At 37.8% G+C, this 14,665-nt stretch overlaps 1 protein-coding gene across 2 annotated transcripts in view; it reads left to right on the top strand.

Annotated features, from left to right (window-relative positions):
* The window catches only part of sez6b (seizure related 6 homolog b), a 161,344-nt gene that overhangs the window by 105,260 nt on the left and 41,419 nt on the right, over positions 1–14,665 (top strand). For both annotated transcript variants that reach the window (XR_008157150.1, XM_052576531.1), the window contains exon 4: positions 1,155–1,344. Coding sequence is in view for 1 of the 2 variants with exons in the window: in XM_052576531.1 (XP_052432491.1) it covers positions 1,155–1,344 (190 nt within the window). In the remaining variant the exon portion in view is untranslated. The remainder of the gene's footprint in view (positions 1–1,154; positions 1,345–14,665) is intronic.

The raw sequence follows: 14,665 nt of genomic DNA, 5'->3' as shown, positions 1-14,665 counted from the left end.
TTAAATAAATATTGTTAGTCAGTCTGTAATTTTTCACCATTTCCAGTCATGCTGTAATTTTTTCAAATAGTGTGAAAATATTATGATTTTTGGTGTATTTAAGATGGTGTTATTTTAGTATTTTTTATATACTATTATATTGTTTATTTTTAATTAGCATTTAGATTTTTTATAAAAAAAAATTTTAGTTGTTGATGTTGTTTGTATTACTTTTTAGGTTTTTTTGTACTTTACGTGTAGTTTTTTGTAGCTTTATTTTTATTTCAGTTTTAGTTTTAGTCATTTTTATATTTCAACTGAAACATTTTATTTCAGTTATTTGCCAGGACAACATCTCAAGGCAATTTTTTGTGAAGTTTTTAAGTGTTTTTTGTTGTTGTTGTTGTTCTCTAATATTTATATATTTTTTAATTTTATTTCAGTTTTTTTATATTAATGAAAGCAACGTGTAAAAAAAATTAAATATCAATCTATTTACTCAATTACGATTTACTCAATCTATTGTCATTCTGAACCCACAAGACTTTCTTTCTTCAGTAGAACAAAAAAGAAAAGCTTTATCAGAGTTTTCATGTTGCTCTTTATCTGTAGATGAAGATGGATGGTGATTAGTTAACAAAACTATTCTCACTAACTTAATACGACTACTACTACTACTATTACTAATAAGTACTAACTAACAAAACCAGATATTTGAAATGCTAGCTATGAAATTAGTCATAGCAAGACAAAGGAGTCTAGCATTTTTTTCCAAAAGTTTTTGTCCATCAATGTAATGTAAAACACGTTAATCTTTCCTTCTGGTTTTGTGTATTGTCCAAAGTTTTCCACGTTTAAACACTCCTACATATTTAAAGAACCTATTAAATGACTTAAGTGCTTCTGATTGCATGAGTCACATTTGAAACAGTGGTGGGAAATACTATTGTGGGAATATTCATGACTTTCAGGCGGGATCAATTTTCTTTTTTTTACAGTTCCCTATTGATGTTTGTATGCCCACTGTTGGAAAAGCTGGAAAAGCATCTACATGGCCCATAGCTGAAGAAACACCTATTGCTACGACAAGTTAAAAGCTACAAAGCTCACTTAGTTTTCATATGTTCTTTAACTTGGTCTCTGCTCTCTTTCTTCTTATCTCTCTTAACATTAAGGTGATGAACGTGAGCCTTGGAGAGGGCGACGTGGTCAGATTTGAAGACCTGGGCGGCCGGGAACCTTCTGTCCTGGCCAACGAGTCCATCTTACTGAAAGGTCTGGTGGTACGCAGCTGGAGCAACCAAATCTCCATCCACTTCCGCAGCCGGCAGACGCAGTCCAGCTCCTTGCTGCTGCGTTACCAAGGTGAGCCGTCCTACACGTCAACCTCTAAACATCTGCTTCATCTACTTCCTGCTAATTACACTTGTGCCAGTGTCTCCGGCTGGCACGGAGCCAGCGCTCTAGACAAACCTGTTTATGAGTGTACACTTACTGATTAGATTGGCACGAACGATTAGGACTCTGGGAACAGGGAGCTCTCAATCACTGCTATCTATTAGGAGAGACTCTCTGTGCACTGAAGGGGAAACACTCCTTGTTATCTCATGTCAACATAATATGCTCATGTTAGCCTGAAAATGACAGCTGCTGTCAATAGGCTGCATAATTACATCAGAGAATGACTTGGATAATTCTCTGCTAATAGTCTTTTAACAGAGTCATCAAGGGGAGATCGGCACAACGGAAAAGGTTACGGAGGGCTGATGTGCCCTGCCCCGCACAGCACCGCTTTCTGGTTTGTTACGTGGAGCGATAAAATGACAAATGACTGTATACATGCAGGCAAATTCTTTTGTTTCTGTGAGCTAATGAACTGTGGCGGGTTTGCAGTGGAGTAATATCATTTTCTGCACATCCTCCTTAATATGCCTTTTGAATAAGAAAGTCGTTTACACTCCACTCCCTCTCTCTCTCCCCCACTCCCTCTCTCTCTCTCTCTGTCTTTATGAGTGTGTGGGGGGTAATCAGTGGTGTTCAGCTTTCTTAGAAAAGAAGCCGTACATTCCCTCTATTAGACTTACAGCAATCATCCGCGGGAGCCAGACAGCATATATTTCATAAAGGCTCTCTGTTTCTTTACAAAACTTCCAATTACTTCGCTCCGAAGACCCTGCTCCCCCTGTTTCCGGTTCAATTTAATGTTCTCCAGCTGTTATGTTGGGTGCATGTGCACACGCAAGAACAGCTAATTTTGCCACTGGTATACTGACATTGATATAATGGCAAACAAGGAAGGAAAGGAATCAAGCAGGGATTGAGATCTAGTGTAAATATATGGTGCAGAATTGCTGTAGATTCAGGGGTGAACTAAAATGATATGATTACTATATTTACTCAACCTGCTGTCATTTTGAACCCGTGTGAGTGATTTACCTTTGTAGATGACAAAAGAAGTAGTTTAACAGAATGTTCATGCTGCCCTTTTTCAGATAATAAAGATAGATGGTGATCAGAACCTGACCATAGTTATTTTCCCTTTTGGCAAAACTCCCAAATCTCACGTGTATTTGTATATAGTACCATGTCAAGATATTACATGCCAAAAACGGTAAATGCCAAATATCTAAGTAGTGTTATTTTAGTATTATTTTAATATCATTTTAGTTTTTATTAATATTTCAATTAGCTTTTATTTTATTTTTTTATTTTCAGTGTCAGTAATTTAGCTTTGTGTCATTTTTATACTTTTTATTTAGTATTTATTTATTAGCTCTATGTATATTTCAGCTTTAGTTTTAGTAATTGTATTACTTTAACTTTCATTTTCATCTAATTTTATTTTAGCTACATATTTCAGTTACCAAAAATATTTTAGTAGTTTTAGTTAATAATAACAATTCTGCAATAAAGGCCAAATATTAATACCAAACTGCAGTGTCAATTATTTACATTTGCATATTCAAATAGCATAAATATACAGCAGATTTTAAGGTTTTTAGATTTAAAGTGTATCATTTGTAATTTATAATATTTATAATAATTCCAATATTAATTTATAGAATAATAAATAAAGCATTTAAACAATTCACAATATTTATAATATTGATTTAAATTTTGTATTCTGCAGTATGACTTTGGATGATGTCTGTCCTTTCTGCAGCTTGTCATGATTAAAAAGTTAAGCATGAAAATACTGTGCAAAAACTTTTATAAAAAACAACAACAACAACTGATGTTTTTACTGATGTTAAAACCAAACCTACGGCCTTGTACTTCAACATATTGAGGTTATAGAGAAAATGATCCTCATTGAGCTACAAAATAAAATGATTTTTCTACATGTAAGGGAATAACACTTCTGGATGTTTTTGTTCAAATATCAGTTTTTTTTAAACAAGGTCGTTTCTTTAAAAAATTGGCTGTGTTTCGAGATGGATGAGCCTGTATCTCCATTTGATTTCCTCAGCTTTTTCCAAGGCTTTGTGTTGTGAGCATTAGAGTATAAACACATCAAACTCTTTTATAGTGCATTTAACTTTGATCTCTTGTCATGTGTCTATAGCAAAGCTATTTTCTACCATACCTCTAACACACCGGTCCTGTCTTTACGTTCAGCAGGCTGTACTGTTTGACGGATGACAGATTCTCTAAATGGGAACCTTCATCAGAGACACGCACATTAAACATTTAGACCTCTCAATAATTCAGATCACAATGAAAGGACACTCGCCGCCCCCCCTTTGCGTCTGGATAAAGGTTAAACAGAAACTAGGCAGGACTGATGGAGTGGAGTTAGAAATGGAGGCTTCGCCGCACCACCGCTCAAATGCCACAAGCTTCAGATAATGTCACTCTCATATGGCACTGCAGAGGAAGCACATCTGTATGCATATGCATGTGTTGTGGGTAAACTGATTTGGCGAATGCTTTAGCAAGGTATTATGAGCTGAGGATCTTAGTCCTGCCCCGGTAAGAGCTCAGTTGTGTAGTTGAGCCATGATAAAGTCGGCTGATCTGGGCTGAGCCTAGCCGTGCATGGCGAGCTGCTGTGTGAGGTGATGGCTGAGGAAGCTGCTGTAATATCCTCCACCCTGCCGCTCGCCCCTCCCAGAGGTGATTAACCCTGCAGGGCGAAGGATCACCTGCTGCGATACACGCTCTCACCCACTGACACACATCCTCAGCCGATGCTGGGCTCCACTTCTTGCTTTTTTTTTTTTTTTTTGTCTGTTACTTTCTTTGCACTCTCGTTCTGCCAAAATTCACACTCACTAAGCACCACATGCAAGTAAAAAAAAAAATAATTGCAAGTAAATGAAAGTGTTCCTGGCCAGTTGGCATGTAACTTTTTGAAAACATTTTTTTTTTTTTAAGGCTTCGGTAAATTCATTGACTGTTGTGTTTTTTTTTTTTTTTTTTTTTTTTAATGAACACAATGGTAGAAACAAAATGTTTTTTCCACTATCACTAAATGAAAAGATATGATGATTTATTGATGGATAATACATAGCATTTGGAATGCTAATGTTATTAGCATATTTGGATGTGAGCATTTAGAAATTTGTAATACTGATTGTCTTTGGAAGTAACAATCAGTTAATTGTGAGTGTTAATCATGCAAAACGCATTATACTTCACTAATAAAATAAAGAAAATAAAATGGTCTTCCTCCAGGTACACGGCTGATCAAAATTTAGCTGTTTTTAAAAGTCTCTTATGCTCACCCTGGATACATTTTAAAATGGTCAAGAACTTTTTTTTTTTTTCAACATTTTTACTTCTGTAACAAAGAAACAATAATTTAGAAGTGATAGTCTATTTTCGTTCCTGTTTTTAACCCCCTTCATCAGAACGCTCTGTCTGAATAGGCGTGATGGATTGTAGAGTCTAGACTAGAAGTAAACTATAGAGAAAATATAGAGATATATATATATTTTTTTGTCAATTTCGCACATCCCTAGTTCTGACACAAACTGATTTGCAATGGTTGCTTTGTCACGTTTAGTGTAGACAGTCTCAAGCTGTTGGTTTGTGTCTTGGTGTGTTAAAGGTTTTTTTTTTTTTAGCTAGTAGAAGTTATGAATGGTTGGTAACTTAAAAGTTAATTTCATTCCCTGGTGACCACCTAATAAAAACAGTTACTCATACTTCTGTGTTGCGACATTACTGTCAGATCCAATATAGTTGGTACAGCATGGTTTCTTAGTTTCAATCTTTCTGAAAACCTGCATCGAATTGTGCCATGTTTGTAAATGAATCTGCAGTAAAAATGAAAAGAACAAAGGACCAAGTTCTTACTGCAGCGGTTTGGAACTTAAAAATAAACATCTTTGTTTTGTTTTTTGCATAGACCTGCGTTTGCCTCTCTTGTTTTTTTACCTACTACATCCGTGAATCAGGGGGCGGGGCTAAACAGGCAGTGATATAGAAGCAGGCTTTTTTCATCTGCTGAGGAGGTGGAGTTTAACCACACTATTACATCATAAAGTGCTACATTCCACAACCTGTCATCTTGGCAGATTGACTTCAATATAAGCTGTTTTAGACTGTTTAGAGAACGTTTTGAGTTCTGAAACTCACAGGATGTTTTTGTAGCACAATGACCTCAAGGGAATTTTAATTCCTCAGTTCATTACCCGTTTAACAAAAACCCAATAAAAACAGTAATATTGTGAAATATCAATACAGTTTACTAAATTTCTATTGTATTTTATATGCAATTTATTCCTGTAATGGCAAAGTGAAATCCTCAGCATCACTTGATCCTTTAGTAATCTTTCTAATATGCTGATTTGGGGCTCAAGAAACATTTCTTTGTATTATCAATGTTGAATACAGTTGCACTGCTTAATATTTCTATGTAAACAGTGCCCCCTGATTCTTCAGCGATTAGAAAGTTCATAAGAACAGCATTTGAATTACAAATTATAACTTACTGTCTTGCTGACAAAGAGGTTTTCTATTATATTATAACTATTTTGAGGTTATCTGTGTCTGATTTTAAGGACATACTGACAGAAAACACATTTAGGTCTGATTAGGTCACACCTAGTTAAAGTTAAAGAGCTATTCTTGAGGCAGTCGGTTGTAACTGGCAATGTCACACTAGTAGTGAGTCAATATCTCTCAAACCCTTCAGGAGATCTGTACTCTCAACATGGTCAAAGTTTTACTATTTGCTGCTTGACCGTAAAGTCTAAATCAAGGCATTTTATGACACAATCTTATACGCTGTGTAAGTCGTCCTTTGACCTTATTTGTCAGCAAGGGCTTCATAGAGGCACTGTAAATGCTGTCGTACATTGACAGACTGGATTTCTGTGATAGATGAGAATGTGGTAGTTTTATATGTGTAGACATGCCCTGCCTTGGCTCATTCACACGCCTCTCTTTCCTTCTGACCCTGCTCGCCTGTGCGGCATTGTGCCGAGGCCCTGAATCCCAAAGGATCTGGAGCTCACCGCATCCTGATTTTATTTCAGTTCCGCCCTTGTGGTTTATAGAGTGCTAGATGAAAGTAAAACCAGTTTTAATGGATCTCTGGGTGATCTTGACCCTGTAACAGGTGAGTCGGAATAGCTGTAAAACAAAATTAAACAATTCAAACTCTTCTGTGTCTATACGGTGTCATAGATCATTCAATTCCCCGATTCTTTTTCTGTTCTGGAAGACAATGGTGCTTTGATATTCCATTCTGTTTGATCCCTAGGTTCACCTTGTCTGGTGCGGAAAAAAGTGAAAATATTTTCAGTAGACAGGCATGCAAGATGAAACAGATCTGATTATGGATGGACACACCGACTCTGAGAGAATAGCTAATTAATTTCCAGGTAATGAGCTGCCTCTTTTGAGAGGTTGACAGGTTAATGAATCCTGCCCTCTCAACATGAGTCGTCAAAAAAAAAAAAAAAAGACCTGGACTGACACAGTAAGAAGAGTCATGTCAGGTCATTTCTAAGAACGGCTTTAAGAGCGAACAATGCTGCAGGTGTGAGCAAGGCCACAGAGATTGATAGATGAAAATAGGGCCATTCATGAAATAAAAAAAAAGAGCAAAGGAGATTTTGCAATGAAAAGGCTCCACAATTAAGCATCAAACACTCTCCTTCCTCCGCTTCTCTGTGGGAAATTGCTTTAACATTTAAAGAGTCGGTGGGTCTACAGAAAGAGATGGTACCACGCTGAGTCCCATAGAATTGCACATTTTATTCGAAGAAGAGAGCTGTAATTCTTTCCTTTCTCAGTTTTAGAAGTGCCTTTATCGTTTCAAGTTTATGTGACCTGCCACTCTGTACACAGTATGTCACCTTTCTCACCCGATTAGGGAGTCGTGTCATGTGTCCGCGTGACCGCGTCTGATTTGTAGACCTGAAACATGCGCGTCTTGGTGCAAACGTTGCCCTTCGCAGTGATAAACGTCTGGATGGATCAGTGTCTTTGACGGCTGCGTTAAAAGAGCTTTGACATTTAGTGGTTTCAGAGCGTTCGGTGGCTGAGGTGTCAGATCAGCTTAAGGAGATGTGCGGCTCAGGCTGTATTTCACCTTTATTTCAGGTTCACCTCTGCCTGAGGCATCTCATTTCTGCAACATTAATTTTCGGCTCTCCTGCCGTGTGTGACGGCCAATAATAAAAGGCCAAACCGCCCTCGTGTTCATGTCTACAGCAGATTTATGACTGAGGAGTTTTTATCTCCCTCTGTTGTTCTTTTGTAATTTTGTACACCCTTAGTATAAAATCATTTTGTCTTTTAATTTATCAGTATTCAAGTCAGCCGACGTTTGCATTATATTTTACATAATAACATGATAATTTGACTTATTTTTGACTGAAGCATGATATTTAATAAGGAATAACGTGATTTTATCTATTAGGAACTGATTGGATTGTAAAAAGTGTCCATTACATACGTGGATGGAGAAGAGTGGTTGAAGTGAGGGGTTGAAAACTAAAGGGCTGTTTATGTTAAAGTTTACTAAGATATGGAAAGTCATTTAATTTCAGTAAGAGCCAGTGATTTTCTGTAACATGAGCAAACTTTATGCAAATTAGCAGCAACAGCAAAGTAATACTGATGTCAAATAACATGTAGAAATTAAAAAAAATTTGTATTTACTAATTGCTTTTATATTTTGGTAACACTGGTAAAGAAACCAATTCTAACTATTAGCTAGTTGTTTATTAGCATGCGTATAATTACCATATTGGCTGTTTATTATTAGCTATAAAGCACATATTTTGTGTGACCATAATAACAAGTAAAAAGTCCCTTCATTTCTATTAATAATCTCTTATTTAAAATGATCGTATTTATTATTTTATGTATATATATTTTATAATTTTATTTATATTAAATCAAAGTATATACATGTATGTGTATGTGTTTGTGCTGTTAATCAGAATATTTAAGTGATATCTAAAATGTTGTTTAACAGGGGTGGAAAGAAACCATAAACACCTCTTAAAATAAAATAAAAAAGGCAGTTCATGACTATCACTGAAAAAAGTTGTTTCAGAGAACATTACAATCTTAGTTTTGATACCATTACAAAGACAAAAAAAAATTCTCTCTGAAATAAAATGCATCAGTGAATCCCACATGACAAGACTCGAAACATGTATTATCCTGCTAGGAACATTTCTCACATCCACAGCTTTCTTTGCCAGACATTTTGGAAGCTGATCAATAGAATTACGGTATAAATGAGTCTTCCGTTGACTAAAACCCCATCCACTTGATGGTGATTGTGATGATAACGGCCTTGTGCGAACACTTCTTGGCAGCTGTTAGCAATCCATAGCAAAAAAGCTGTTTCAAACGATGTGCTATTCCAGCACAGTGGCGGTAACATCCAGGCTGTTCTCCACCGGTGGTGATGGTGGATTAGCACGGAGTGAGAACTGTGTGTGTAGGTGTGCGGAAAGTGTGTTGACAACTCACTCCTTACTGCAACACAGATGTAAGCATAGCTCCAGATCTTCCATCCATTAATTCATAAGCCCTCCCTCCCAGCTAGGAAGCCCAGCTTGTGATGTTCCAGGGAAGAAGGCACTTTTAAAAAGGCGGAATCCCACTTGCAACCCCTCTCTTGAGGATGGAGCCAGTCCTGCTTCTGATCCAGCAAATCCAGTATCATGAGACAAGGCTGTACACAAAGATTTCTGTGTGAAGGTAGATTCAGTTGATAAAGAAATAGCTGGTGGCATGTATGTTATTGTGCATCTAGCCGCACATGTCAAGTACACGGGCACTGAGCAATACAAGCAGACAAAAATCCTGTGATCTGACTACTTAAGCGCAATTGAAAGCGTCTGACCAGCCTGCAGCTTTTATGTTTGTTTGAAGCACAAATGAGTTTCTCTATGTAGTTCTCGATGGTTTCAATGCAAGTCCTCCAAGACTGGCTTATGTTCTCCGGTTTGGTCGCAACCCCGAGTCTGTCAGAAATAACATGCAAATAAAAGACTTTGACTTATAGGAACCATCTTGGCTCAGCTCATGAGGTTTAGCCAAGCAAAGAAGATGAATAAATAGAGATTTTAATTAGCCCCTTTGGCAGAGTGTGTCCTTGTCTCTGTCCATGACGGCTACAGATAATGAGGTTGGCATGTCTTTTCAGGTTAGTTAATATCTAAAAAGTAGCCTATTTTAGAAGCATTTAAGTTGAAATGAAATGTCAATGTCAATGGCCAAAGCTCTCAAATGTCCATATGTCCTCGACACTTGGGGAGCATTGATGACTTGTTCTTCATCAGTCTTCAAGGAGCTTACACAAGAAAACCTGCGATCACATAAGACGCCCCCTCTACAATCATATCTGAAGGACTCTTACGTCTGAAGAGTGATCTAATAAGAATGATCTGAATGTAACAAAGCGAGCATGAGAAGAGCTGTACACTCTGTGCTTTATTAGACAGAAATGAGAAACAACACAGGCTGAATCCTCATAGCCAATTAGCTGAGAAGTGCCATGTGCCGCCAACGTCTCAGAGAACAGAGCTGCATGCTCACACGCCAAATAATGAGGAATTATTAAATATTATTGACTTTAGATATTGAAATTAAGTGTGTGAAACATTCTCCAAGTTACATCTTCAGTATCTAGCAGTGGTATGGTGCTGCATTGGCTTCCTTTCAGTTTAACTTGGAACTTGAAATTGGTCAAACCCCACAGGAAGTTGAATTTTAGTCTGTCCATCCATCCATTTATCCACCCATCCTAGGACTGTGCAAAAAATCGAATGTGATTTTCATGCGCATTTCATCAGTAAAGATGCTCCTGTAATTAGAAGTATATCTCCAGCACGTGCGTTCAGATCAGGGTTGCCAGGTTTTCACAGCAAATCCTGCCCAGTTGCTTCTTAAAACTAGTCCAAAACTAGTCCAATCACGTTTCTGGGAGGTTCACTGATAAAAATTGCTTCACGGGATTAAAATATAAATTTTTTGGAAGGGTTGCCCTGGTAAAATTCACATTTTAGGGGCTAAATATAACGTTATTGGTATTGGGGTTGCTTCAAACCGCGGACATGAAAAACAATCGCAGACTTGGCAACACTGTTTCAGGTGGAGCGGCAGTTACTACACAGAGCCGTAGTCTACTGACAACTAACACAAAATCGCTTTCAAAATCGACAAAGAATCGCCTGCGATTTTAACATCGATTTTGTGTAGATTGTCAGTGAATTACGGCTCTGTGTAGTAAATGGCAACCGGTGTTGCCAAGTCTGTGGTGGTTGTTGCGTGGAGACATTGTATGTGGGCAAATTAAAATGAAGTGTGCATAACCACTTTGACCACAATCTAATCGGTCAAGGCGCAAATCACCGTAAATACCCAGTGTTAGGCCCTTGTGTCTTAGGATATTTTTTGCAATCTACAATTGTAAATATTAAGTCTTTCAGTTATCTATTAATCAACTGTTTGTTGCTCCAATACACACACTGTCATTTCAGTGACCTATTTAGAACAGTCTAGTTCTCATGTATGTGTCTGTCAGTCTGTGAAGTGCAGAAAAATAGTCATTGAGAGGCCGATTTAAAAGCAGTGTGGTTCCTGAGGTTGTCTGGGTTACGGCTGCCATTGTTTCCTTCTTCCACTAAAAGCCATTCCCTCCCACTTCACAACCGTGAATAACAGTAATGATGCAAAACCCTAGTAATTACATTAATGATTGGCTGTGACACAGGGTGCATGTCAGTGCAGATGGTTTAACAATGGAGCGTGATGTCAGTGGGTGGGAGAAAACATCAAGACTTTCATGCTTTCTCGTTTGCCGGAGGATTGGAGCATAGACACGCGTTCGTGTTTGCTGCTGTCTGCCACGTTTTGCATTCTCATGCATTTTTCATTCCAAACTTCACTCGTTTCTTATATATTCATGCAGGGATTTTTTAAATACACTCATAGCTGAGTTAGAAAGTCTCTGCTCGGCAGATTCCTCTCCGTTTGGCTGTGAATGAAGTTTGACATCCAGTTTAATATGTGAATCCTATCTCAATGAGCACATGTATTGCTCTAAAGTTCACTTTTCATTCCATGTAATTGCCTCCCTGAAACATTTTTGTGCGGATTGATCCACAGCTTGAAATAATCCATTGGATTTCAAATATCACCATGCACCGTTATTTACAAAACAATCATACTGCCACATGTTGTTTACTTATTGTATGAAAAAGCTGTCTTTTGTAGTCTATCCTCATTCCAAATACAATGGAGCAGAAAAAAATCTGTTCAGTTTTGTTGCCTACATACTGAGAGAGATGCATTCACGTCACCCGGTGCGGCGGCCAATGTGTAGATAATCTATCAGTGTATTGTGAGGAGACAGACAGCGAGAGAGCGAGGCTGTGTTATTGGAGTCAGGGGGATGTGGCTGCTCTGGGTTTTACTGAAAGCACATAAGTGCTCTGATGGCCTGTCAGAGAGAGAAAGGGATGCTGGGATTCTGTCAAGATGTCTGGGAGTGTCTCCAGGCTCCCCGTCTCACCGTGTGACACATGCGGCCCCCAGAATCCTTCGCAAATCTCTCAGGACACAGTCCGCGGACTCGTGCCGTATATTCAACAACACTCTGCAGACGCGCTGTCAATGTAGAGCTGAAAGAAAGTACAACTTATAATGAGGAGCGCACTCCCCCTCCGGACAAAATGGCGCTTGTCACTGGAGACTTCCTGTTACTTTGGAGAACATATGCTCCCTTTTAAAGCTGTAAAATTATACTATTTTGAGAGATATTATTGGTTTTAGAATTCAATGATAGAAATAGCAAATGCATGTTTACACACAGTTTTTGTGTTAATTATAGTTCTTGTCTTGCTGAAACGGCATATAAATCATGACATTTTAGTTGGAAAATTAGGCCAAATATTTAAACATTTATATTTTACTTTATATTATACATTTATGTTGTGTACACTACTGTTCAAAAGTTTGGGATCAGCAAGGTTTTTTTTTTTAAAGAATGCTGTTCTTTTGAAACTCCTGGTCATCAAAGAACCACATGGTATTCACATGATCCAAATTTTTACAATTATATTAAGCAGCATGACTGTTTTCAACATTGATAATAATAAGAAATGTTTTAGTTGAAATCATTTAAGTATCAGCTACAGACTATAAAGCCCACGCATGTTTTATCAATCATCTAACTAACATTTTCATCTGAAATATCGAGATTTAATCAAGTTTTTCAATTATTGGCATATTTTCATTTAATTTCTGAGGAAATTGTGCACTATATTTCCAGTCATTAAATTTGTTAAATTGTTAAGAGCTAAATTGTACAGCAGGGATGTTATTATAAACCTTTGCCAACACTTTGGTAGAGGAGCCCATTTTATTTAATCCTTTTAATTAAAAATTAATACAGGGCATTTTCTTAATCACAAAGTTACAGGAGCTCTCTTTGAAAAAAAAAAAAAAAACATTGTCCCTAACTAAATTAATATGTTTCTAGGTTGTTATTGGTAATGAATTATCAGATAATTATTAGGAGGTAATTCCAGTGCAATTTCCCCCTGCATTCAATAATACAGAGCAGACAGCTGCTCTTTCATTTGCATTTAATGGACATGATATGGCATAAAATCAAACAGCAGGAAATGGAATTAAATTGCTCTTGTTTTAGAGCATGGGCGGAGCGTGTGCATGCGTGTAATTGATTGATAGCACAGAGCACCTGCTCATCTGCACATTAACTATCAAACAGCCTTCATTAAGAGAACTGTAGTAATTATGAGAATCGAAGTGCAGTGAAAAAAATGAAGATCTTAGAGATATGGGGTCATTTGCATATACAGAGCTTCTACCTATCAGAGCTTGATTAATAGTCAGGACATTTGGAGATAAAGGTCCGTCGGGATCACATCTATTAAATAATTCAGTGCAAATATAAATTTAACACTTTCTATGTGAATGACACTAGTGCGAAATACAGGCTCTCCTCAGAAGACTAGTTTCAAATAGCACTCGAGCATATGCGAGAAGGGCAGATTCATTGAGCGAGCACATGACAGTAAGAGCACCTCAATCAAATCACAGGCTATTATACTCCCCCGCCGCCACTATTTGAAAGTCGTTTAATGTTTTGCAGGGCCACGGGATCCTGAACTCTCAAAGTTGTGCTTGGGTTCGGCCAGTTAATGAGTGTTTCCCACCGAGCCGTTCGGCCGTGCTGTGACACACCATTGTTTTGTCATTTATTGACCGCTCTCTATGCCCTCACATCATTAGTAGGGCCGTATGAAAAACATGCCAGCGTGAACACGAAACGCACTCTGCCACCGACAGTCTGTTTGCTTTTATGAAATTATATGTGCTGGCACTGAGTTACGGGGGCGTGCTGGAGCAAGACATTTAGATGACATGAATTATACTTCAACGCTTCCATAAAAGAGAGAGTCTGACAGTGAGATGTCCGTTTAATGAAGCAAAGGATTTTTACTGTCTCCGTGTTTTGTCACTTGAGGTGTCAATGCAAATAAAAAAGGTTTGGGTTGCTTTTATTTCCATGGGAACAAGCCAGATTCTCCATTGCTGATGAAACGCTTGGTTTTTGTTTGCCACCACCTATGATCTCCTTCTTAAACGAACAGAAAGTCATGTAGTGGAAAATAAGGAGTGCACGGTGGTGTGGCTCTTTGTACGGGAAGATTTTTTTTTTATTCCACTGACAACTATTGCTCACCTTTCCTAAAAAAATAACATTTTGGGTGCATTTTTTTAATTTCACAGTACACTATCCTCTGTTGACTGGCAAAAGCCTATAGTACAAGCTGGCCATATTAACAGGTTACTTTAGGGGCTTGCAAAAGTAGTTTTTTCTCAAAGTGTAAATGGATATGTATGTAAAAGTGCATATGTGTATATATAAGTGTATATTTTGAAGTTAGAAACACACACACACACACTCAATATGATACATTTATAGATAGAAAGATAGAGAGTGTGGCAGGTCCATGTTGTGAGTAGATTCCTGTGTTGTTCCCGGAATATCTCTTGAGGATCTACTTCATGATGTCCATTTGCTCCCTCCACATGATCCAGGTTAATAAGGAGTGATGTAGAAGCCGGTCTTAAATTGAGGGAGATTTCCCTCGCGTCTGTGTCCTCTCGGATTGAGCCACTCACATGCAATCAGCCACAATAAGACATGATGAGCTTGGAGTCGGTGAATCCCTGC

This window comes from Carassius gibelio, chromosome B15, assembly GCF_023724105.1.
Source record: "Carassius gibelio isolate Cgi1373 ecotype wild population from Czech Republic chromosome B15, carGib1.2-hapl.c, whole genome shotgun sequence".
In the NCBI taxonomy this organism is placed as follows: Eukaryota; Metazoa; Chordata; class Actinopteri; order Cypriniformes; family Cyprinidae; genus Carassius; species Carassius gibelio.
The sequence above is the reverse complement of the archived record's forward strand: the minus strand, read 5'-3'. Positions and strand labels throughout refer to the sequence as shown.